Genomic DNA, 27,303 nt, shown 5'->3' with positions numbered 1-27,303 from the left:
AAACGTGATTCAGAGAATGATTCATAGATCCTTTGTGGCATGGATAAAGTCTCCAGACTAGAACTTTCTGGCCCTAATGAGGCCAGCCTCGCAGCGTATGAGTATGAGCGTCCTTGATCTCCGAACACATCACACTTCTGTGTGATCGTGCACATCAGAGTGGTAGAGAGATACTCTAAAAGGAGTCAAAACACTGGAGCCAAGTTGCTTGCTTGATATGCTTGTTATGGTCGGGGTGAAGAGGTAATCCTTATCACCCAGACTGGTGACTCAGTCTTTTCATTGCATAATTCATATATAATCCAGTAATGTCATTACATCAGCATTTTATTTACAATTATTGTTTTGTTTCTAATCTGAAAAATCAGTGTTACCGTGATTGTATGTAATGGTTAGGTAAAATATGACAATTAATGCTTGACTTAGTGACAAACTGATGGGGATAACAAGATGATTTTTCTTCTGTCAGTGGCTTATGGTATGTCATTATACAATTACTGTACATTTATTCAACACCAGGTGTTCTGGATTTTTTTTTCAGCCAGGAACTCAAATGAGAATAGCATTTCTGTCCCTTGGATCCAGGCTCATTAAAACATCACTTTGATAATTGGAGAGCCACCAGACAGGCCCACAGCTTTAGTGAAGGCCTGTGCAGCCTGCCATGTGTAGGCTGTTCACCTCAATAAATAGCTTGTTGAAGTGCCCTATATTCATTTGAAATTCAGCAATAATTCCCATCTCTACAGTATAGTGATGCAGCCTAACGCCCCCAGAAGGACACTAAGTACTTACCTATGAAGGCTCCAAAAACCCATTTCAGATAAATCTGTTATTGTGCAAATCAGACTCTAAAGTGATGGTCCTCATATAATGGAGATTACTGTCTTAATACATACAAGCATCCACAAGTTTCCTATTGCTAGGTTTTATAAAATAAAATGGAAACATGTGGGTCTTAATATATGATTATATTAACATACTTTATGTGGAAGTAATATCAATTCCGATGAGAGAAGAGATTAATGGTTATTATTATGTTTCTTGATAGCTTTTTTCTTTTCATAAAATAATTGGTACATGCAACAAATGGAATCTCAATCTCAAAAAAGGATCAAATGGACAATCAACACATGCTGCATACTATAATAAAGGCATGCTTATAACTATGTTTAACTTGCACAGATGGAACGACAGGGCAGAAAATAGGCTTGTCAAGGTGAATGACACTTCATATTTCTATGTATAATTCACAGCAAACAAGCACCTGTAGCTTTTCATGAAATGAAGACAGAGTGTGAAGGCCCTCTGAAATTTACATTTTTTTCCCCAAACTGGCTAAACATATCACAATTGGAAGATGCAAGTGTGTGGCTAATAATTACATTAAAACTTCATACATTATTTTGCTACATGATAGTGCGACAAAATGAGATGCATTTAGTCTCACACACTGTGAACAGATAAACGAGCAGGGCGTCCTATTTGTTTTATAGCATTTCAATATTGGTTGTTTAACTGCTAATCTGGCACCACAGCTTTTTCAGCAAATGCACAGATTTGGAGTGACACCACAATCTGTGCTCCATGACTGACACATCAGTGTACTGTCAGTCAGCCTGTCAGCAGTGCAACAGTGCCATCTATGGTGGTATGGCAAATGAGCCTGGTCATCCATGACATAGAGATGACTGGATTGGACCACACTCAGTCCCCTAATCATGCCAATGAAGAATGGTTTGTCCATATTAGCAAAATGAGTGTTTCTATGCCTGACAAAACCTAATGACATAGAGAGGTGTATGTAATGTGCTGGAACCTCATTATGTCTTGGCAACACATCTTAATAATCTCTGGACATTGCCCCTCTCTTTGCAAAATGGACGTTCACCCTCACCACCCTTTATAAAAGGCAGCTATTAACCCCCAGATTACGTTGGCCATGAGCTCTTTTTATGCCTGGACATAGTATAGGAAGTGTGAAATGCTGTGAGGAGATTGGAAGCCGCCACAAGCAGTAATGGAGCATACAATTTTGCAATTTGCATGCTGTGATAGGTACAGAGACAAGACCATCATTGTCATTCACTTATTTTCAAGGTCATGTAGTGCTTCCTGAAATCTGTGTTGGTGAACTTTTGAATAATCAAGCTTGAGCAGGGTAAGAAATTGCTTTTACACCCTTGCACACAATAGCTAGTCAAACTATGTTCCCATTGGGGGAGGGTATTTTTAATTAAAACAAAGTTACACAGTTATGTAATTAAAGTCAGAATAATAATACATTCTTTAATTATGATGTTAAGTAAGGTCTCAGTGATTAGATGCCCAAATATGGGTGAGATTAACATGATGTGACATAGAAAAAAACAAGCATTGGAGGTGCTGCAACTCTATCAAGAAATATTTTTTTCTTGGGGGTTTATAGGCTTACAAGGATTTGAGGGGATATTACTCGTTCAATTTTAGAAGAGTGTGAAATCCCTCTTCATGTAAATGAAACAATCAATATCAAATTAATAAACCTTTTAAAATGCATATTTCTTAATGATTTCCTGAAATTCAGAAGAAAGAACGGAATTTAAAATCCATATAAAACGCATTGTATAAAGCTCCTCCTCACACCTCAAATCCCAGTTTTGAAATCCAATTTGAGGTTTTAATCAGAAATTGCTATGCCTCCATAACCTAGTAATCATCAGTGAAGAACAAAAAGCAATTATCAGTCATTCATACACGCTGCCTTTTTAAAAATCATTCGACATTGATTACATAAGAAAAATGGAAAATGCTTAGTTGATTCAACATCATTCATTATCACATTCATGGAAATACAAATACCAACAGGTCTTGCATGCCATTAAATGAATAAGCAGGAGAGAAGAGCAGGATTCATATGCCACTTGTCAATGCTCATTTACCTTGCTGGCCCCACATGCACACTCAATTTATGATGGCAATGAAACCAAAAAATAATTGCAGTATTGTGCTTATAATGGAATTTCAGGGCCGGTGGGGGCAGAGTGTTGCCTTCATCATGACAGCATGAAACAAATCCTTGACCAAAGAATGGGTTTGCTTTAATACAGTCCCATTATATACTGAAATCCAACCCAGATATCGCTTCCAGTGGGGGAAAGAAGCCTATTAGGCTGCAGCAGATGTATTTCAGCAGCTTGGAAACTCCACCAAAGACATCTTTATAAGCATACATTTTTGCAGTGCATGCTTTCTACCAAATGACCTTCCGTTCACACTGAGTCCATACTGAGCAGCAGCTTTTACAATCATATTCATGAGGCCTGCTTTATGGGACTCATAAGGCCACCTTCATGCAGGAGCATAATATGTTTGTGTGAGGGGTATAAAGCACATGATGTGCAATAAAATGTGTCCTTTAATGAACTTTATAGGACAATTGAAGCGTCCACGTTGCCGTCCGATCTAAGAATGGGGCACATAAAAAAATGGCTAATGGTAACTTCCTGTACGACTACTGTTAAGGCAAGTAAAAATTGTTGGAGCTTTTGACTTCTACCACAGGTTTTCAGTCAAGGCTTTTACAAAACTGAGAAAATAAAATGTCTAATAATTCTGTGTTGATGAACACAAAAAAAAAAAAAAAAAGATGCTTCATTTTGAATTCCATTTTTGTCTTAAGTTTGATCAGAAGTTATCTTATCAAATCAAACCCACTGAAATCTGTTGCATGCCGTGAATCCGGCCGGTATATGATGGATGATAGCAGTGAGGGAGCTGAGAGGACTGCTGGACAGGGCAGACCCTTACACCTGAGCAGCCAGGGATGGCTTGGCCACATGGTGTTCGCATCATTACACAGCCTCAGCCTAGACCTCTGGTGCCGCCCTGATTGATGGGCTCCACCAGGCCAAATGGCCCAATGGAGGCGTTCCATCCAGACTATAGCCCAGCCCATCCATCTTGAGCCCCTAGTAGAGAGTCACATTACTGTACGTCTCATCTGGGGCTGTGCTGCTCAGCCTTAATCCCACTCCCTGATTAAATGGGCTGCTGGGTGTGTCGAGGATTCAATATTGTATGCTAAATTGCCGGTGACAAACCAGGAAGTGCGAATGAATGCAACATAAAATGAATAAGCACAAAATGTCACTTTGTTGTGATCATCGCCTGCAACATGCAATTCATTATATTAGAGAAGATGAGGTCTATATGTTTATTACTTCTCAAATAGTTAGTGGTTACGGTATTAAGCATAAACTGTACAAAATTTACTTTGCTACTAGATAACATAATCCTGATCAAAATTGTGTTGAAGATATTATATTAGTTCTAAATAAAGTTAGATGCTGTATTAATTTAGATAATAACATTTCTGTATTGGTTTAATGCATAACAAAGTTTGGTTGTTCTCTATGGCTGTTTTTACCAAAATAAAAGATGAACATTTGAGTCCTATTAATCTATCTAATTTCCCACTAAAAGTCATTCCCTCAATTTACTGTAAATGACAGATTCAAAAATTCTTACAGTGCTTTTAGTATCCACGGTAGTGCATGCATCAACATGCAGCCTGTGAGATCATTTTCAGAACATGACAATTACTGACATACCATTTTTCCATCCACAGGGAATGAATGGCTATAATAAATGAATGCCTTCCCGCCTGCCCCTTTGGATGCTCTGCCCCTGCAGCCAGATGCAGCAACCAGATGCACACAGCTTGTCTGCTACCTTGCCGCTTCAATAACTCTCATTACGGTAATTGTTGCTTAATGTTTTCATAATCTGCTGCTTACAGGAAACTGTTTTCCTTTCCCTAATACCATAGCTGCCTCCCCGCGGTCCTATCCTCAATGCTATTTTTTAAAATTCTTTAATTCTTTTTTTTTTTTTTTTTTTTTCATGACAATAATGAATCGGGAAGTGTCCCAGCTGGCTGCTTTCCCTGAGTGAAGGAAGTCTCAGGCAGAAGTGCTGCTGGTTTGAATGAGCGACAGAGCCATCAGAGAAAGGCCAATGGATTCCACTCTTCTGATTTAATGAGTCACTCACATGCCATGTTGGCACCAGCTCCCAGCATCTGGCGCTTCGGTGGCCGTGCACATTCACAGAGTTTACTTACATTTCACCTCTGCCGTTACTCAGAGTGAGTGATTGCTTACTTAGCCCTGCTCTACAGGAATTTCCATTCTAAACACACAAACACACACACACACACACAGAAGTTTCTGGATGGAGTCAATATCAACAGATAAAGATATAGGGCCAAAAGTATTTTATTTTCATGTGAAGATTTGTGCTCACCCTGGAGAATTAATTAGTAGGCAATTACTGCTAAAACCTCTTTGCAGGGTACTAGCAATTACGCACTTATTGACTTCATAATCTGTGATTCTGAACACAAACTTTTGACATTCTGTAAAGTACATTGAAGCTAGAGTGGCAGATGCTTTGCTTTTACTAAGTAACACTTGTGCAGGCTGTTGTGTAGCACTTTGGGACAATGCCATCATAATTTGATACTATAGGATTAACCTATATTTAAAAGTTTTAGACAGGCACCTAATTTGTATGGCGATCATCCAGAAACCGAATCCACCTTTATTTTTTGGATGGTTGTAGAGGATGGATAGCACAAATTTGCTTGTTTACTGTTGTTTAATTGTAATGAGATCATTTATTAAAATAGACATGATTTAATGAAAAAAAATATAGTGTCCTCAATCTCCCTGTCAAAGGTATTTACATTTTATCTTCTTGTTAAAATGTGTTCAGAGCTCTGTTATGCAATGTCATTTGTAGTTTTAAAGGGACAAGTACAAAACAAATTCGGGATAAATGAATATTGATGAGGGTGGGCATGTGTGGTAACACTTAGCAATTTCCCCTTCGTTTAAGGTCCGTGCCAGTTTTACTTTTCTAATCATTGTATTTTTGCATCAACCAAAAATTTTTCCGTGCTCAGAAATGAGGATGATATTTGAAATGTGTGATAGTGTTTCCGAGGGACCCTTGGGTTTGCCATCAGCAATAATGATGACTGACCAATCCATCTGTGGATCATGTATTTCTCTCTAATTATCTCACATGTGCATTGTGCCTGCCCGTGACATTTAGCAAGGGCTTTTTCAGTAAGTCAAAGGGTGGGCTGAGATGCCATTAGGTGATAAGGTTCATTTATTGTGGGGCTCTCATCAGCACATTTTCCTGCCTTAAGGCATTAAATACAATCCACACTGATTAGCATCAGCCCCATATCAGGAGAAACATAATAGCCCCACTCTGAAGGTGAACCTTTTGAGGGCACAATCTTTACTCAACGCAGACAATTGCCACAGGTTTTTGCTGTTAGAGGGTTATCGCTGCAGCTTTGTGTCCTGAGTGTTGCTCACACAGGGGGAATGGAGTTGTTTTGTATTCACATAATGTCAATGTGGAATTCTGTAATTAAATCACTAAGTAACAGCATGTCCTTCATACTTATAGTTTGTACCTTGATGTAATGTTGCTGTCAAGGTTTATTAATTGATATAAAGACAAATTAGAATTGAGCCAAAGTGTTTCACCAGACTCCATAATTGAAATGACCCAGTCCTCTGTTTGCCCTTGGGAATGATTGCTTAAAAAAATAGCAGTACGTTTTTTTTTTTCCACTGACAGGATCCGCACCCTATTCAAGAATGACAATATAGAGAATATAACGATTCAATATGCCTTCTCTCCCACTATTCTTAGCTGGCTTACTATCAGATCTGATCCATTACAGGCTGCAGTGACACAATCTAATAATGAAGTTGATTATGTAAGAGAAACCACCTCCAGCGGTTGTTAGTGGATGTAATGGTTAGGACAGCTAATTAGTTGGGTTGGTTGTCTTTGATTTATATAGTCTTTCCTATCATTCTTTAATCAGCTGAAAGCAATGACCCGTGCGCAGACAAAACCCATTTAATTACAAAGCCTGTGATCGTGACAGTAATGCCAAGCTCTGAGAGGGGTGTTTAAAAATCACATAAGACTGTCACATTTTCTGCAGTGATAATTCAAATAATTGAGTTGTAATTAGACAGATCACAATGTTTAGGGAGTATCAAGAAAACATGCAAGTGAGTCATTTACTTAGAGCAGGAGATATAAGCCAGAGACTAAGCAGGTCCTCTGGTGTCTGCTCCAGATGTATGTGTGTTTACTACAGCAAGATACTAATAAACAAACACAAACTAAATGTGATGGTAGATTATCCAATTTTCCTTGAATCAGTAGATCTGTAGTAGATATATTTGAAAATAAAATTTATAATAACTTGTCAGATTAAATGTTCCTCAACCTAATAGGTAGCCACATTTAAACACAAGTATGTCCATGTGGTATTTTCTAATGTTACAGATCTGAGATCATTATGCCTCTACAAACACAAAGACTGACTGCGTCTAAAGAAGAGCAGCCAAGGAGAAGTCAGGAGGGACATCAGTTCAATCAGTGGTGAGGGAGTAGAAAAGAGACGGAACATGAAACTGAAGATATTTACTGAGAAAATCAATAAGCAAAAGAACTGCAATGAACAGGTTATGACAGATGGACACACACACGCGCACACACTCTCACCCAGACTGCGCAAACATCGTGCCGACTGTGTTGTTGAGCCAAGTTGTGTTTGCTGGTGTCCTTTTGGAAATGCACAGGCAAATGTATACAATATGCTGAATTAAACGCAAGTTTTGTTTTTAGACTGTTAGGAAATTAGAAACAGACCGTTTTTTAGAAAAGCTAAATCATTAGAAAGGTTTTTAGAATATAATAAATGCTTCAGCAGCTTGGTGATGTTACATGCATGAACATGATTTGTGTGAGATGATAAAAATACTGGACTGATGTTGCTGGAATTTACAACAAGGTCCAATGCACATGATGAACATTTCATAAGCCGCAGTTCAGTTTGGGGTGGGAAATTGTTTCTTATTACCATTTTTGACTAGTATTATGCTGTAATATGTCATTTAATTCTTTATTTTTTTAGCTTATGTTGTCTATAAACACAAATTATGCATCTTACCAGTTCAAAACTGTTCTGGAAACAAAACTGGAAAAATCAAGTTGTACCTATTTGTAAGATACACCATAAAAATAAAAACACCTATAAGATATAACCCTTCCTTACACCTTCATCTGTTATCCAGGTGAAGGTGTTTGGAAGATAGAACCGCGATTATTGGTTGCTTTTTTGTTTTCTAAGGGTCATTTGTTTACAATTTACTTTGTCTTTTGGGGAGCTTGGGAATCACATTTGCTTCATTAACTTAAACTCAAAGTGTAAATCCATGGTCTGAGCATCATGTCATCATAAAATCCTTCAGCCATTGAAGTCTAAGTGCACCAGCATTTGCTTACATATTCAACAGTCTTTCAACAGCCTTGCCCAATTGCCCAATTTTTGCTAATAACAACTTACAATAGCAACCTCAATTTCAACTTCAACTACGTTTAAAGTGCACATCACCCAAAGAGTCTCTGTACACTTTACCTCATATGTAAAAATACACACACATACACGCACCCACACACACACATATGTAATAACGTTAACATAATAACAGGGTGGAGGTTAGGATCATATAACCAGAACAGGGTTCGGGTAACTACTTGTTAAAGAGGAAAACAGTTAGTGATTTGAGTTCCCAGTCTGTGAAATAAGGAGAGCCCATAGTATACAGAGAGACAGTGTGGTTTTTAAAGGTTTGCTTCTGAAACAGACCTTAGCAAGTATAGGAGTGGCTTAGTATTGGTCCAGTGGGAATGAACAGATTTGTTTTCCAAACAGTCAGTAACCATGGCGAAGTAGACATAATCATCAAGCCGAGGCATCGTATCTTTCATTCCCTGCAGCAGGAAGCAGCAGGGAATGACAGTTGGGAAGACCAACAGACCATGAGTCTTCCCACTGTCTCTCTGCTGTTCAGAATACAAGGGCAACTCTGACTAGAGGACGGTCAGCCTGTAAAAAGGAAAAACTCAACAGTAAACACTGTTAAAAACACAGCTAGCGATGTACCTTTGCACTCCAGCACTCAGTTTTTTTTTCGGTCGGGGCTGAAAATGTGATGGGATGGAGATATCAGGACCGGCTATGATTTATTTAGTAGCAAAAGAGTGTTAAGTCTTCTCAAACATTAAAGCACGGGCTTCTCTCTGGTCTGACCACTGTGCAAACAGTGTCAAACAGAGAGAAATTCATCCTACATAGATGAGCCAGAGATACCAACTTCACCGCTGACCAGAATGCAATGCAGCCACAAGACCCTATGTTTTGAGTATAGGGTGTAGCTGCAATCACACACAGACTAGCTTGCAAACACATTTGATTGAAGTTCATTTCAAGAGGTTGCTTCAAACTCTGAAAGAATCATAAGAAATTACCAGCTGAAGTAGTAGTTGTACGACGCATGTTGAGAAAAGTGGGTTAACCAAAAATAGTAAACTCCAACACTTCATAAACACTTCATCACAAAATAATACACTGAACTATACAAACTGAAGATATCTAACACTGTAAGAGTATCTGAGGGTGGATCTTTTTTTTCCCTATTTAAACCAGCACTCAGAGCCCGTTCCCTTGATCATTCATTTTCATCCGTTGAGTTGATGAAGCATTATTTGTTCAAGCTATTATTAGTTCACGCTTTCAGTTTCATCAGTAACTCCAAAGCTATTTCACGATAATCTCTGGGATGACATTGAGATGATATTACACAGTGTGTTCCACACTAGCACATTGCCAAAGCCTCTACAGCGAGCAGTACCAATGCATTACAGTGCATCTAATATAGCCTGCACAGCATGGATATCACTGAAAGATTACATTCAGAGACATGTGGCTCATTAAATTGTAATGTCATATGTATTTGGAGAATTCTTTGAAGTGAAACTGTCCACCTTTGATATTGTCTTCATCTCCTACAGAAGAGGTTTGTGGGAGAACACTAATGGTCCGTTACTTTGATTTAAATCTGTATGACAGAAGCACCGTTCCTGTTATTACCTTATGCAGTGGAATTGTCCTCTGTCTACTATAACTGTATCATTTCTATCAATCATGATAGAGGGAGTGTCAAGAGAAGCAAAATGATATGAGAGTGAGGGATCAGGCAAAATCCTGGGAGGACAAAGTCATGTTTATTGGTTTTAAGCTTATTTCTTTAACTCATTACATGTCAAACATTATCTGCAGTGAAATACATACAGAACTAGTCTGTCTTTTGGATGAGGTTTTTTTTTTTTTTTAAGCATCTGCACTTCAGACATTATTAATGCACAATCTCCTGATTTTCATTAAAGAGGAGGCATGTTCATTTGCCCTGCCCCTGCATTTATCAGACAAAGAGTGATAGCGGTGCGTCCCATTACAGTTTTAAAATAGCCCTTAATTAAAATCAGCGCAATTCAATTAAGATGAGCTCAAGATTCATGTATGTTAATTACAAAATTAAACGGTAGGTAAGCATTGTATACCAAAAAAAAAAAAGCCTCAAGTGCTGTTCTGTTATCACAGCCTGTACTTTGATTGTTACTAGCGACATTAAATGTCATGATAACACCTACTCAATATGAGAATAGTCAATGTGCAAATATCACATTATCACATTTTGAAGCACAGGACAAGTCACAACAAAGGAATCCTTTGGTGTTATCATTAGGGAAATATTCTCTTTATGAGGTTGACATTTTACCAATATAATTACAACTTATCTCCAAATGACCCTATACACTGGTGTAATTACAATGCTTAGTTTAGTTTAAATAGCTCAGGCTCAGACAAAACTGCTCAAAATAAAAAATGAATAGTGGTGAAATACGCTCCACCATAACACCTTTGACTGTGTCTGCCAAGGTGCAGCCATCACAGTACAGTTAATCCTTTTTTTTTTTTAAGAATGTCAGCTTGCTAGTTCACTAATTCACTGCTACATAAATGTCACATTTTGCAACAAGGCGATATGTGTGAATATTCCCTAATGCACTGTCATTTTTGTCAAATTTTCAGTGACAATGAGTTTTTGTATGTTTAACCAGTGAATGTTACACATAAAAAGTGACATAAAAAGTGACTCATGCTGTAATGAAAGGCAAGATCAGGTGTTATGAATGTGCCACACCACTAAGGTCATGCAGAAGTGGCACATTAACTGTTAACTAACTACTGTCCACTGCAGATACTCCAATAATGGTGGTGATCTTTGGCTGCATTTTACAATAATGTTAACTCTGTAATGCTTTCTTGGAAGAGTAAAAATGTCCAAAGAGTAAAGCTTAAAATACTGTGATATTATATCCAACTGTAGTGTAAATTTCATTATTTCTCATTATATGGTATATTATTCATTATCACAGATTTTTTTCACAGTAGGCACTGTAATGAATAGTCAGTGGTTGTAGTCATAGCAATATAATTTAATAAGACGACTGATGAGATGACTAATGCATATATAGAGGAAAGGTTTGTGTTTGTGACCCAAAAGTTTCAGGCCTTTCTGTGTTGGATGTTGGTGAACTGGAAACAAAATGGTCCATATTGTAGCTGTGAATGTGAGTGTGAATGTGTTTGTCTACTGTTTTAGCCTTGTGATAGACTGGTTACTTGAAAAAGTGTGTTACCAAAACTCAGCTTTTACTCTGTATATACAAGCAAACTCTTATACCTGTTTGTTCTTTCCTGAGTATATTACTGATAGACGGGCAAATTGAGATTTTTTTTTTTTAGCAGCCCAAGGCTCTTCTTTCCATATTTGTATTATATTTGCCCAAACACACACCAGCAGCCTATTCAGGCCCTGTTTTGCAATCAATAAAAAGTCCCAGAGAAATTAATTAATAAGGTCAAGGCTCAGGTTGTTTCGAGTTCAGCCTTACCTGACGAGAATTAAGTGGCTAAGGTGAGTCAGAGTACTGTGTTTGTTCCATATATAGAGGTGCTGTGGGCAAACATTAAGGTATTTGTGTGGCTGAAGAAGCTGACAGTTCAACACATCCTCATAATTAAATGACCACATAGGTCGATTGTACCTGCACTCTGGAACAACTCATAGGAGAGTTTTCAGAATGACCTATCGGAGTGTAATATGCGGTTTTCCAAAACCGTTACAAGTCACTGTTAATAAATAATTATGTTTTATGGTGTGACAACTCTGTGGTTAAGGTCTGGTTAGGTTTAGGCACAAAAACCACTCGGTTAGGGTTTGGGAAAGATCATGATTTGGGTAAAAGGTGCAGTCTGTAAAATTTAGTGGCACTAGTGGAACAGACTTGGCAGAAATGGAATATAATCTTCATAAGTATGTTTTCATTAGTGTATAGTCAACTGAAAAGAATTTGAAAGGGGCCTTTATATTTCCATAAGGAGCAGGTCCTCTTCCATGAAGCCTGTCATGTTGCATTGCCATGTCTCTACAGTGGCCCAAAACGGACAAACCATACACTGGCTCTGGAGAGGGCCCTTCATATTTTTCACAGCCACCGTAGGTTCTCCAGCATGCTTGGAAGAAGAGGAGAATGGTATGCAGTTGGTTCCAATCTGCCTCACTGCTAGATGCCACTAAATCCCACACACTGCACCTCTAAAATGATCACTTTAAATGTTGTTTCTAATTCCCTAAAACTGTGGTACCTGCATCATCATGGCAACAGCAAAGACCACAACAATCATTGTTAAGGTTTTTTTTTAAAAATATCCCAACTCACAGTTGGAAATATGACACTTGTGGTTGGAAATGGGAAGTGAACTGCAGTCTCCTGCAGCTAAGTCCACTTTTTGCCATCTAACTGTCATCCACCCAACCCACTTCTGTCATAGCAAAAAGTGGACTTAGCTGCAGGAGAGCGCTGTTTGCTTCCTGTTTCCAACTGCGAGTGTCATATTTCCAACAGCTAAGTCCACTTTTTGCCATCTAACTATCTAGCCATCCACCCAACCCGCCTCCTCCTAATAATGTAAATTGTCAACTTATATTGATGTCATCTGAACTGCGTAATTACTACGGCTGCTAGATGGTGTACATGTAACTGTTGGTCATTTTTGCTGGCTGAATTTTAGACCTATACTGTCATTTTTTTTATGAGGATGAGCTGGACAGTTTGGAGTCATTGTTTGGTGTTGGAGCTTACAGGCAAGTCTCTATCTTGATACGTTTTTAGTTGATTAAAGAGTCATAACATCTTAAAATAAAATATTTTAATTTAACTTTATTTCATTCTTATCGGGCATTGAAATAATCATAAAAATAAGTAATGAAGGCTCAGTAAAAAGGTAAAATGAATGTTGTTTTGAAGTCTGTCAACAATTCAAATAAAACAATGCTACGTAAATTCTAACTTGACATTTAAAATTCATGCTCCTTTGTAGCCTTATCATTTTAAATGGCATGTAATAGGTCAAAAATGCATTTTTTTCTGTAGATAACAAATATGCCTCCGTAGAGTGCCAGCTGTGTGCTCAATGTTTGTTTCTCGTCAGCATGTTCCTCAGGTATTTTTGTAATATCTAAATCAGAGCAGCTCACATCGTGACATGTCTCCTCCATGGTACGGAGAGGACACTCGGTGACCTTCTCACTGTGTTCGCTATCATAATGTGATTTGAAAAGGTCACAGAGGACTACACTCATACTAATGATATTTGTTAGATTAGTGTGATAGGATTGGAGCTGTAGTTACGCATGGTGCTAAAATGCTATTCAGTTAATATTCAATGAGAAAAGATCATCTTTGCCCTAAAAGGTCAAATTTTATGGCATTTTTTTTGTCATTCTTTTTGAAATTAGTTCTTTGCATGTGAATGTTTCACCTGAATCCTGCAGGTAGGTATTGACTGAACCATTTGCAAGTTGCTTGATTTGCATGTCTGTGTTAATGTCAATAGACCACATTAATGCACCCTCATGTTGAGGATCAGAAAGCTATTGGTTTGAGATTGTATTTGATTAAGCATTTGACAGATTTACTTTGAGATGAAGGTTTATTGATGAGCCTGTAATCTTGTTGCTGTGCATGAATGCCTGGTCTTACTCCTCATAGCCATTTTTTCCATATTCATTACACCAGAAGGCTCTGTACAAGCATGTATGAGGTCTTTGGATGCAAAAAACATATGTCTTTTCATGTTACTGCACCCTACAGAGAAATTTCTACAGAGTTAAATGTGTTTTTATCACAGCAATGAGAGGATTATAGAAATGTGTAGAAACAAGAGAATCACTAGTTTCACATAGTTTCACACTGGTTTGTAACAATAGTTCTTAGATCTGCTACATTAAATAGAACATAACATTTCTCCTTCTGTTGGTGTCTTGTTGCTATTAAGATACGATACATTTTCAAACTGAGAGTGATATATTTATATGTATATATTCAGATATATTTAAAACAGTGACACAGTACTATGGAGGCTATGTTAAAATGACCCCTGTTCTTCATTTGAGTTTATTCTACTTAATATTAGCCATCAAACATTTAAGAAATGTAAGTAAATTATGATGCCTGGCACTTTTTCAGTGTGGTCTCAGCTACATGTTAACAATGTACAATGCACTTTGTTTTGTTGTTGTTGTTTTTGTTAGTTAGCTAGTTGCGGGTGAGTGCAATATCAAAATGCGCTCTGTTGAATATGGAGACTGTAAAAGAAGAAAATGCACCTTCTAAGAATGTGACTGCTGCTAGTAAAACAGCTGTTAGTCATTTGTCTTTGTATGGTCAATGAACCAGTATTGAATGCAGCTGCTTGAGAGATTTCACCTAATACACACATCTGCTTTGGAGTTGGTCTTGCACTTTGTGAGCCAGCATTTACTGTGGAAAAGTTCAAAATATTTGCAAACTTTTGAGAAGATGCCACAGTGCAGATTTCGAGAGGAAAGTCTACACGTTTAAAAGGTTATTGGAAAGAGAAATAACAGAAATAAAGTTGATTTCCGTTTTTATGCACACCTCGTAGAGAAAATAGATTCTCTTGTGAGCTGTATTCCACAGCACTGAGCGCATATGAGACGTGTCTTTCCAACATGTAATTGTGTTGTCGGAAACTAGTGATAATTATCGATATTGCTGGAGAATAGGCTGTCTGGTTATTTGGAAAGCCTAGAATTATTTTTCGGGGAAAGGCTAATGGAACAATTTACCAGACGAGAAAAAAAAAACAACAACTTGGCTGGTCTATATGAATTTTTTGGCCCCAGAAATACAATCAGTACATGCAGACATACCGTATCTCCTGGGACAAAGATGCTAATGGTGCCTTAATCTGCATACATTAACATATCACAAAAACGAACAAGGACATAAAGAGGCACTGTGTCTTTATAATGTCATTGCTTTAACTCTGACTGGATGGAAACAGTGATTGAGTAAATATGACTGAGGATAAATGGAATCAGTAGAAAAATATTGCAACAACTACTGTAATTGAATTGTCTAATATTGGTTAATTATCTGGAAAAAAATAATTTTATGCTCATCTGTCCTTTGCATTTTGAATTCTGATGCACAAGACAGTTGCATCATTTTTTGTCAGTATTGGTGCCATTTCAGATATATGAAGGAGCTGTGATGTACCTGAAAAATGTACCTGCAGGAAAGAATTTGGTCAATTTAGGGGTATATACGTTTTTGTTAAAATAACCACCACATCATTTATAAGCAGGTCTTAGCTACGTGCTGAATTATGTAGCCATTGAAATGAAACAATAATTAAGATACATGTTTAAAAAAAAGAAAAAAAAATTGCCCAGTGTTAACTTAAACATCTAGATGTCTTTTGACCTGCAATTCATCTTATCAATACTTCATGTGTCACTCTGCCCTTATCAAATAACCTGAAAATGGAGTCAAATATTTACTTAAAAAGGTGAAGAGATCAAAGTCAAAGCATTTTCTTTATCACTGGACTGTAGGTATACTATCTATGCCTGATTCTTCCATAAGTTTCAGTCAACTTTGTTTTATCTTATTATCTTATGCTGAAGGAACTATACAGGATCACATTGAGAGATGACCTAACTCACAAATGAGATCACAAAAGAAACTAAAGCACAACTCGATAACCTGAGAGTCAATGTCTTCAACCGTCAGAATCTTATAAATTATTTGAGATCATTCCTCCTTTCATCTTTATTGCTCTTTTAAAGTGTGCAGAAATGTGTACATTTCAAACGAGACAAAAACAAAATGTCATGAACAGGAGTTCACCCTCTCTTTCTCTCTCTGTCTTTCCATGAGCAAACATCAAACGTTGCCAGCAACCAGACACAAGATAAACAGTTCATTAAAAATGGGGGCATGCCATCATTCACTGAGTTGCGCCGCTCAACTTGCACCACGATGCAGAAGAAATAACAAGGCAAACAAACAAAGCGGTCTCATCCAAGGCTACACCTGGACAGAAGAATTTCTTGGACATTAGCCAAAACATTCCAACAGACGAGAAGATTAAGTGATGAAAGCCAGAAAAGCAAAAGATGAACTCCAGCAGGAAAAAGGAGCATGAAAGGAGCATGATGTTTGCTACCACCATATTTAGATTTTTTTTAGAAGCTTGATATACCGTGCTGTGCTATACTGTATAAATCCTGGTGACAAGACTGAGGCTTATGTAATGTCTGCAAACATTTGTGAAACATAAACATCAGATGAGTATGCTCAGTTTTCACTTCCTTACCATTTCTTTTTATCTCTGTTGAGTTACATCCGCATCTTATTTATTGTTTTGTCAGGGGAAGAAAGAAAACTCAGAGCCATTTAGATGACAAGAACACCCCAGGTATTTCGGTACTTTGTAATTGGGTTGACTTCAACGTAAAGCTGAACAAACAGAGCCGGGGGTGCAGAACAAACAATTGTCTGGACGGTGTGATCTTTGGTGACAGATAGTACAACATTAGGTCTCTAGTGTCGGTCATCTCACGGAGGCCGAGGCGTAGGGTTTGTGCTGCTCCTGGGGGGGAAGTGTTTGTGAACCAAGGTGATTAACTTCACCTTTGTTTGGCTCGGTGTGGTTAACTATAAACTAAATATTCTTTGACATGTGTGGCTCGCTGCTTTGGAAGTTTCACTATTCATTTGTGTGTGGGTGTGAGATGTGGGCCAGTATGAAATGTACTTAGGCTCGTCTCCTCGTGGGAGTGTTCCTATCTAGTGTACATATACTTGCATGTGTCTTGCACTGCGGTGAATACTGGGTGCAGGTGCTATGACCTCAGCGTAGCTCTTTAAAGGACCTTTTTATTAATGTTTAACTTTACAGGTTAGAGTTAAATTCATATAAATCATTTGAATGCTTGACTTATACGTGACCAAAAGAATGTGATTGCAGATATCACAAGCGTTTCACAGGACGTCTGGGCTGAGCCTTAGAGACCAGGTTAGGAACTCGGAGTAAAAGCCGTGTTCCGCCACATTGATCCAGTTGAGGTGGTTCAGGCATTTGACAACTCCCTGCGCAGATATTTTGAATATGCTGAGCAATAACTGGAAAACCTTGGGCAACTACAAATGGGAGGAAACATATCTGTGGCCCAACACAGTCAGGGTTCCCCGGAGAAGGGAGAAAGGCATGTGGGTTACTTTGCTGAGCCCACTCTTAACGTGACCTGAACACTGATAAGGAAGAATTGATGGATGGATGGATTTTTGCCCATTTTTTTAATCCTTGGTAAGATTTTTTTGAAATCCAAGAAAGGATTTAGACCATAATATTCAACTAAAACTAAAAAATAAAATCTAATGAAATTGATTTAGGGTTAATAGCTCTTTAATGGACCACTTATTAAGTTTTGGACAGTTTTTCGAGATATCTCACTAAATAACACAGACTAAATGATTAAATTTGATGATATATGAGAGCAACTAGGCAATACTAAATACTAAATCAAATACAGACATTAGCGAACCAATATTTCATTCCAACACTAGTTAACGCATGCAAACAAGTGTGTTTATCGTTGTCAGCACACAGCCTCAAGGTTTGTTTAACATCAAATGATGGTGCAGTGGTGTCATTGCAGTAATGTTTTACCAAGGATTGAGAGAGGCCAAACCTTGCTACGGGAATGACAAGACGAAAATAGATGTCCCCTAGATTTTTCCTGAAGATAGTCTGATATCAGTGTGTGTCTGGCATCCTTCACCCCCCATCCCTCCCAAAGGGGAGGCTCCAGCAATTACGAGGGAAGAAATCTGTGACAGGTAATGGGATTTTCTCTGCTTTTAAAGATTATTATGATTCTCAAGGGATGTGCAGGTGGTATAATACAACTTCCTTCTCCTTCAGATGATACGTACATCATTTATATCTTTAGATCAGATCATGCCCTCAGTATGATTCAAATACAGAGAGGCTTCACAACGCACTTCCATCCTAACAACCTTGAAAATTTGCACCTGACAGTAACCAGGGAGGAATTTACTTTTACAAGATGTCATGAGTGATAAACCTAGATATTCAATAGAGACATAATTGCAGCACACCAGTAAGACATAGAACTTCATAAATGAACTACTCTGTGGGCCTTGCTGGCAGTCAGTTTTTATGATTTTCACAAAGTAACATCTATTTTGAGGTGAGAATGTTACTCACGTTCCCACTTTGCATGAAGACAAGCAGAATTCACAAAAACAATGTGTTATCATGCTGTGTGCAGCGGCAGACTTGGCTGCATTAAAATACCACAGACAGGCTATACATATCCAACCCTCAGCAAAGGTGTTATGCAACAATCTTGTTTTTCACGTCTGCTGCTACCTAAAGCCAGTAAGTGATAACAATGGAAATTAAATGGATTTTTTTTGTTTTGTTTTGTTGTGTGCTTTAAGGTATTGGACGTAACCATAAATGGACCGCGTTTCAGACTAAAAATTGAAAATGGCTGCAGGGTAAGTGTCAGAGCCTGCTGAGTAAGTGTCACTACATGGCAGAACACAGCTAATTTTGTTAATTTTGCTATTGCCAATTACACAAAGTGCTATTTTCATTGCTTAGAAGCTTAGAAGATTAATAACAAGGACACAGAGCAAGAGTACAATGTGAATTACCAAGTAATATTAAAGAACTAGGGTTAGGGTTAGAATTAGGGTTAACATGATTTGATCATCAGATATTTATCATCCTATGTGTTATGACTTGTTTTGTCCATATGAATAAGAACTATTTGTTAGGTGTTCTTGACTGCATTTCAAAATGATAATCAACCAAAGAAATGTCTAATAGTGTTTAACATTATTATTTAAGGGCAGTTTATATTCTTTATCAAGTGGCAAGAGGCTGTGTAACAGGAAATGCAGAGGTTGTCATGTAAACAAGGTCAGTATAGTCATATCGTAATGTTGGAAGTATTTGGATGAAATTTGGTTCACTGAGCCACTGGACACCAATCACTGCCACACAGCGCTAGAATACCACAGAGGAACAAAACAAACAGACAAGAAAATAAATAACCAGTCATTGTTTTATCTGTGAGCAGTCAGGTGAGTCATCTCGCAGTGCACAGTTGCATTGGACTGCATCGTATTAAAAGAAACATTGCTAATTGTTGGAAGCTATCTCTGTGTTAGCTGCTGACATCTTTCTGTCCTGATTTCTGAATGTCAAGGATATCCGAGCAATCACGAAGATGAAAACAAATGAAAATTAATAACCAAATTATAAACAGTGTGTCCTCTCCTATTCTACACTGTTAGTTTATTGTCAGAGGGCTTGTGCCAAAGTGATGGAAAAAACTAATTTTAGTGATTGTCAAACTTCATATTTCTACTTTGGTAGGTCTGTTTCTTTTTTAAAGATTTTTTTCCGCATTTTTGCCTTTTTTATTGGATAGTGGATAGAGAGGAGGCAGACAGGACACAAGGGAAGAGAGATAGGTCTGAAAATAATGATAATTTCCTCCAAATCTTAGGCAATGTTTCTCTCCCAGATAACCTGCCACATCCAGGTGAGAGAGCATGAAGTTGCAACAAGCCTTAGAGGAGTTTGACTGTTCAGTAATATGAGCTCCGTATAGTGAAAAATAATGTCGAAGAAGCACAACACAAAGCTTGTCATTTACCGGCTGATCTTCATTCTGACCTTCACCTGGTCACATGCTTTGGATAGTGACTGATTGGCAGTGACAAATGGCAGAATTTAACAGGATGAGGGGGTCATCAATAAGAGTTGACCTCAGTAGGAAGCCAGAGTCACCTCTGTTTGAAGGTGTAAAGAGCACAGAGACATTATTTTGTGGGGGGAACATCGAATAATTCAGGGTCTGAAAGCTGGACAGAGGTCTTGGAACATTCCTGGGATAATAGATATAAATGTGTTAAAGCTTCTGTTCTGTCAGAGGACCCAAAATTTCTTGCTGTGGCTCTGACGAAGCATGACTGAGTATGAGGAGAGGAACCTGAGGAGGTTTTTTTTAAAAAAAAACATGTCTCTGCATCCTGAACAACAGCTTGGAGGTTTATCACCAGGCCCTTGTTACTGATTTAAAACAACTGATTAAATTTACTATAGTGACATTTTCATTTGGCTTTCCTGCATCCTTTTAATCAGGATCAGAATCAGATTTATTTGCCAAGTATATTAACACACACAAGGAATTTGGTTCTGGCTGTTGGTGTCTAAATATACAGCAATATACAGACAATGTATGTATTATTTACAGACAATACACAATATATGCATCATGTATGAGAATGATATTGTGATACATTAATAGAGTAGGTTGCCCATTCAACCATGCTGAAGGAGTTGTCTTTCTTTAAACCATAACAGGAGTGACTGAACCTATAAAGATCTATTATCTGAGTGCAAAATGGCTTTTAGACTGATATTGATAAATGTGATTTGCGTTAGAAAGTTGTGTCTGTCAATATGAGTAGCATCTGCTCTGGATGAAACATTTGAGGCAGTATTGTCTCTAATCTAGCCAAGACTTTTGTCAGCTGCACAGCTTGCGATTGTTATCACACTGACAAAAACACACAGATGTAAGTAAGCATACCCACAACACCCCGAGGAGGAAAACAGTGCATCATAGCTGCTGAAAATGAATGCAGCCTTAAATGGAAAGCAGTGAGACATGAAATGCATATGGAAAGAAATATACTGTGCTGTTAGCAAATTGTCTTTTTTGGCTAATCTCATTCCAATAGACAAAAAAGGATCAGACAGGGACAAATTATTAAATGAGCATTAATGTGCACTGATACTAACAGTTCTCTCTGGTTGAGGCCTTGCAATACAATATTTGATACATTCTGGGTGTACAATGAAGTCTCTGCATTCACCTTGTTGCATTTCTGAAAGAACTAAAGAACATTTGGAGGTCCTTAAAAAAAAGATGGGAAGCAGCCTCCAGCACCCTTTATGAGAAAATAACATTTCTGGTATTGACAAAGGATCTATCCAAAGACTTTGACATTTACTTTGAGTTATCTCAGTGTTGACTAATGCGCAATGGTACCGTATATGCAGTATCAAAGAATAGTGAAAGATAATCTTTAAAGATAGCAAATACACAATAAACTGCAGATATTATGAATAGTTCCTCAGTGATTGTATTTAGCCAAGCATAAACATGTTGTAATTTGTATTTTTTCTTGAAAAGCAATTCATTATAGATAAAGGTAATACCATGCCTCAATAGCCTAGATGTATAACAATTATTTGTATATATATATATTTATAAAAATAAATGTTTCATTGGTACATTAAGGTTTCATTGACATGGGCTGAGAGATGAAAAGTTGCATGTTACTAAGTGAGGCTAGAAAGGCTTCATCTGGCACTGTGCTACCACCCAAGAGGTGTTAACAAGACATGAAGACTAGCTGCGAAAGGTCAGAGAGAGGGCAAGCGTGGATGGATACTCATTTCCCATGTAGCACAACGAAGGACACAACTCTTCTAGAGTGGAGTTCATTTTCATTCTTGTTGTATTTTTACTACGCTCCTTTGCTGGCATGCAAAATTTGTGCATATCTATGCAAGAACTTCTTTCATTTTTTTTTTGTTTTCTCATTTTTTGCATTTGAAGATATTCAACACATACGATGCCAGAGAAAATCTGCTGTATATTATCTAGTTTACCTAGATATCTAGCTCTTGTTATTCAGGTCTGGGCCAACACAGATCTTTTTAATCGCTTTGACAAACATTGCCTCTCCAATGTGCCATAAATCAAAGCAGGATACAGTTGTGGCTCCATCAGTAGGGCCTAATCTGAATGTATCAGCTGGTGTCAACTCAGGGACAAAAAATCCATATGCCTTCTGTGTCTGTGCTTTTCTGTATTGCAGGTTGCTTTATATTGTTTTGGCCTGCGAATGGTATTGTTGACCAACCTGCAAACAAAGCCAGCTGGTGGGAGGTAAGAAAAAGCACCTGGCAGACAATATTGGCTTCCAAATAGAGCACATTACAATGAATATGTACACCATCATATAATACTGCTTACAGGAGTAAACATCTAAACAGTAAGTGATTGAGTGGGAATCCATTTAAACCAAAGCTGAAAAAGACTGAGAGATTAAAATTCATAGTTCACAAGTATCCATTCCCCTCCAATTTACTAAATTCAGGACAGATTGATTTAATGGAAAGACATCTGAAGAACCACTCAGTGCTTGCCACACAAGGCTGCAATTTCATACATAATCTCATACATCAGATGGAAGTGCCTTTTTGTCTTGATGGGAGTGGTGGACATTGGCTTTTCAATGGAACATTACTGCCATCTAGTGGTTATTTTAAGCAGCTACTTGCAGGCCTGAGGGCAATACTGATGGACATACTGTATTTGCAGTTCTCCTGCCATTTGATATTGTTTCTTGATTGAAAATAGGGTAGAGGACTTTGGGTCAAGAAACTGTGAAAACAAACTGAAAATTGCTCTTGCTTTCTACAGCAACATGTCAAGGCACTTAACCTCGGTTAACTACATCTGAACAACTGAAGACTGCAGGGCTGATCTCACTGTGTACATGTGTTACTGTATGTGAAGAAGGAGTTTGCTGAGAAAGAATAAAAAGTCTACAAGATTAGAAGATTAAAAAGATTAAAAAGCTTAGACAGTTGTATTGCTGAGAAGATTGAAAATTTGACATTCAGAAACAGTGGGTTAGAGGACGTTTCTGGGCAACGCAGAAATAGCTGGATACTACTGGAAAATTCGCTTCGTGTCATTGGAAACAACTTTACATATTTAGTTTTGAAACTCCACCAGGAAGACGTCAGTGAGGCATTATTGCTATATCATTGTGAGCTTTGCATCCATGTTAGGAGGGAAATGGATGAACCTACAGCAACCAGCAGGGGGAGATAATAATGTAGGGTGTTGGTATGGAAATCTCCAGATAGAAATCTCCTGTAAGAAGGTTGTACTGCGGGAGATTTCAATTTTAAATCCTTTGTCACTGCAAAAAAACTGCAGGAAATGACTGAATCCTCAACAGTTATTAGCACTATGTCACACATACACCCTTTGTGCTCATAATGTGTGTGGAAATCTTGAGGAGTTAATTAATGGTTCTGATATTGAGATGTTTATTTTTACAATCTTATCACACTTTGAGGTGCATGTGTAGCACTGGGTTTCTAGTGCACCAGCATTCTTTACTCTATATGCTGAACTCATAAAAAAAAATGTTTTTTTAATCCATAGCTTCCTCCAAACAAAAATGTCTCAGATAATTTCAAAATTGTTAGACTTTTTATTTCATTTTTTCTAAAATCTCAACTAATAAGACTAGAAATCTACTTTATTGTGAGAAAATAAAACACCACATGAGAAACTATTGATATACTATGCAATCAGCACTGTATTTACAGTATATAGTCTTCCCATCTAACTTAGTGTACATATTATAGTGTACTTCATATTTTCATATTAAAATACACTGTGATGAGAAAAAGTAGCAAAGTAGTACAACAGGCCTTCAGTAAATACCACCTTACTTGAGTAAGTTTTTGTTGAGAGCACTAGTCAACTCTGTGATAGTTTATTATAGGTCAATTGCATTGGATTGCATTCTAATGTACAGGAGTTTCTATTATATTTACTTATTTATTTACATATTGTTCCATGGTAGATAAAGTATTCAAAATTATTACTTAAGCAAAAATAGCAATACTGCACAAAAAACTCACGTTAAAGTCCTGCATCGAAAATTTTACTTATGTACAAAAACATCAATGACAAAATATATTTTAAAGTATTTATGCAGAACGGCCCTTGTCAGTGTTATATTATATAACTGGGACATTATTACTAACGCATTAACATGTCAGCAGTACTACTATAATGTAGTTGGTTGAGATGGAGCTAATTTTTAGTACTTTATGTACTTTTGGTTAGTACGAGTAATCTAAAACAATTTTAGAACGGAACAGAATAAAATACATCTTTATTGGTCCACCAGGGTGGAAAATTGTCTTCGGCTCACCAAAACATGAAGACGCACTACACATGACTCTTAACAATTATATTCTACTTGCTGATCATATGTTTTGTGTGTAAAATCTAATAACTATGGCTGTGAAATGAATGCAGTGCCGTAAAAAGTACAGTATTTCAGGCTGAAATGTAGTGGAGTGAAAATATAAAGTAGGTGGAGTCAGTATAGCATAAAATGAAAATATTTAGTAACTCAGTTTTTGCTTTGTACCCTCTTGTACTTGTCTTACATCTGACCTCACTATCCATTATCATGATTGGCTATGAAGTCAAAAACAGGCAGTGTTGTCACAGTAATAAAGACCAGCTTTATTTTGTCTTCTTACAGTAGCTAGATAGATTAAAGGATTTTCAAAAAAAAAAAAAAAAATAGATACAAGTGGTAAATCTGCCAGCTGAAAATCCTTTCTGAGCTGTAAAATGTTGTAAATCAATCATGGCATCACACTTTGTAATAATGATTTCAGCAAAATGAGTTTACCCCTCTCACAGAAGTGTTATTATCATGAACCAAAAAGTGCCTTGTTGAGAGATTGTTGCAGCATTTTTTTTTTTCGTCAAATGTGACAAACAGATCTATATCAATTTCTAGCATTAACCGATGTTTAGTGGACTACACCAACAATTATATCTGCAGCTTATATGTTTTTTTTTCTTTTTTTTATGAAAATGCTGGAATGAAAATTCTTCATTAACAGATTCCCAAATGAATTAGATTCATCCTGCTGAACAGACTCACATATTCTAGTGACAAAATGAAAATGTACCCAAAATCAGATGTATTTCATTCAAAATGTCATTTGAAATTGCCTGAGATTAAAACAAAAGAAAAAAAACACACATCAAACAATTTAACATTAAACTGAAACAATGTAGCAAATAAAACTGGGAAGTATATCAAGTTACTCCGTACAGCCGTTCACATTTTTTTTATGAGAGAAAAAGATTTAAGCTCCTTATTTTTGTAGGGGAAAGTCAAAAAGTCCTATGACACACATTACTGTTGAGCAGTGATGGTACAAAATGTTCAAATCCGGTTTCAATATTATGTACTTCCACAACAAATAAACAAATATGATACAGTAATAGCAAACTCTCTTAGACTACTGTTAAACTTGTCAAAGCAATTGTATATGCTTTTTACCAGCCCTCTAAAAACTGACTTGTCAGTTTCTCATAGAGATGAATAGTTAGCTCTGTTATAACCACCACTTATATCATAAGTAACCTGAGGTATGGAGCAGTCTGTGAAAAAGTTTGAGAAGGCCAAAGTACACAGTGTGTTATCCTCTATGGGCCCAGAAGCAGCCTCAGTGTGACAGTAGACAGGAGGCTGGGCTGGGCCTGTACGCAGGCTCTCCCCGAGTTTCTTTGAAGGTCCAGAGCAGCTAGTCCATGGCTCAGAGTAAAGGAGACCACCAACTAAATGGTGAGCATCATAGGAGGCAGGATCTGGGCTTCCCATCTCTGGCTGCACCCGCACTGGCATACTTTGATAAAGGTCCTGGTCACTGACCATATTGCTGTAATCAGGTCCCAAGAGCTCGAAGAATTCTGCAGCTTCAGGATTTCCTCGTTCCAAGTCCTTCAGTGTCATGCCAGATGTGGAGCTGACTTTGGAACAGTTGGCTGGCTCAGTAAAGAAAGAGGGAGGCAGATTGCGATGCCTCAGGGGTGGCTTCTTGGCCTTTTCTCCCCTTATATCCTTCACAGGACTGAAGAGGGCTGCCAAGCTCTTGCTCTGTAAGTTGGCATGGACCCCATCACGCTTAGGTAGAGTTTTGCTCTGCAAAGGGCTGGGCTGAGCCAGGGGGGAACCCTGTCTTTTAACTGGGGCATCTGCTACATTTCCTGGTGTTATAATGCCCGTGCACCTTTTGATCTGCTTCTGTAGATACTTCCGGTGATTGACTTTCCTCTTGGATTTCACTGGCTTGTCCAGAGCCAGCTTGATATTGCTGGAGGCTGAGTCTATGAAGCTCAGCAAGTCTCTAGTGGTCTCTTTGTAGTCCTCATCATTTTCTGCCTCACCCAGGAGACTACCATCCAGAGTTTTCTCCATGTCGTACTCCATCACAGAACCAGGGAAGCAGAAATTCATGAACTGAGGGTTCATGATTGCAGTCTGAACAGCCATTACTCTGTTGAGCCCAGCGGCTACACCTATGGCATCTGCTGTGATCCCTGAACCAAAAGTTTCTTCAGAGCATGTCTCTTTTCCTTTGACAAACACTTGGTCCTGATGCTGCTCATGAGCTTCCTGTAAACATTCCAGAGTAGAAGTGATGGGCTCTGAGGAAAGCAAGGAGATCTTTCAGGGGGCTGGACTAATGATGTCAGAACATCAAAGAGGAGGGGCAAAGGGACCGCAGGACTTAACTCTTTGCTTGTGCCCGGCCACCTGCATCTAAGAGGGATTTGTCTGAAATTCCCTGCTGAGTTGAGGACAATAACCTCCGTCAGAACTCTCCCCCTCTAGTTTAACTGTTTGTGTGTGCTCTGAACCAAAAAACGCTTTCATGAAACTGGAGAATATTACTGTAACACTGAGCAGAAAAGCCTTTAAAATCCTGTTGTATAGAGTATTTCTGCCAGGCAGGATTGTTGTACAAACATTTCTCTATTAGACTTAAAACTAAATATCCTGTTTTGTTTTACATGACTGTTAAACAAACCATACATAAACCACAAAATCTTAAATATCTCAGAAACATATCCTTAACTTATCAGGATAATTATTCATGTGATTCCTGTGTTCTTTACAAAACATTTAAACCACTATTCAATGGTCATGCCTACTTCTGTATTTCCTGTATGAATTACTAAATAGAAGTTAACTTATAATCTA

The 27,303-nt window shown here is 37.8% G+C and overlaps 1 protein-coding gene across 1 annotated transcript; it reads right to left on the bottom strand.

The window, feature by feature from the left end:
* Window positions 1–24,657: 24,657 nt before the first annotated feature.
* Window positions 24,658–26,862, bottom strand: LOC137186785 (protein FAM181B). Its single transcript, XM_067595833.1, is given in 3 exon segments — window positions 24,658–26,756; window positions 26,759–26,829; window positions 26,831–26,862. Coding segments are annotated over 3 exon segments (1,230 nt in total). The 3' UTR covers window positions 24,658–25,629.
* Window positions 26,863–27,303: the final 441 nt, after the last annotated feature.

Source organism: Thunnus thynnus, chromosome 7 (genome assembly GCF_963924715.1).
Source record: "Thunnus thynnus chromosome 7, fThuThy2.1, whole genome shotgun sequence".
Classification (NCBI taxonomy): domain Eukaryota; kingdom Metazoa; phylum Chordata; class Actinopteri; order Scombriformes; family Scombridae; genus Thunnus; species Thunnus thynnus.
The sequence above is the reverse complement of the archived record's forward strand: the minus strand, read 5'-3'. Positions and strand labels throughout refer to the sequence as shown.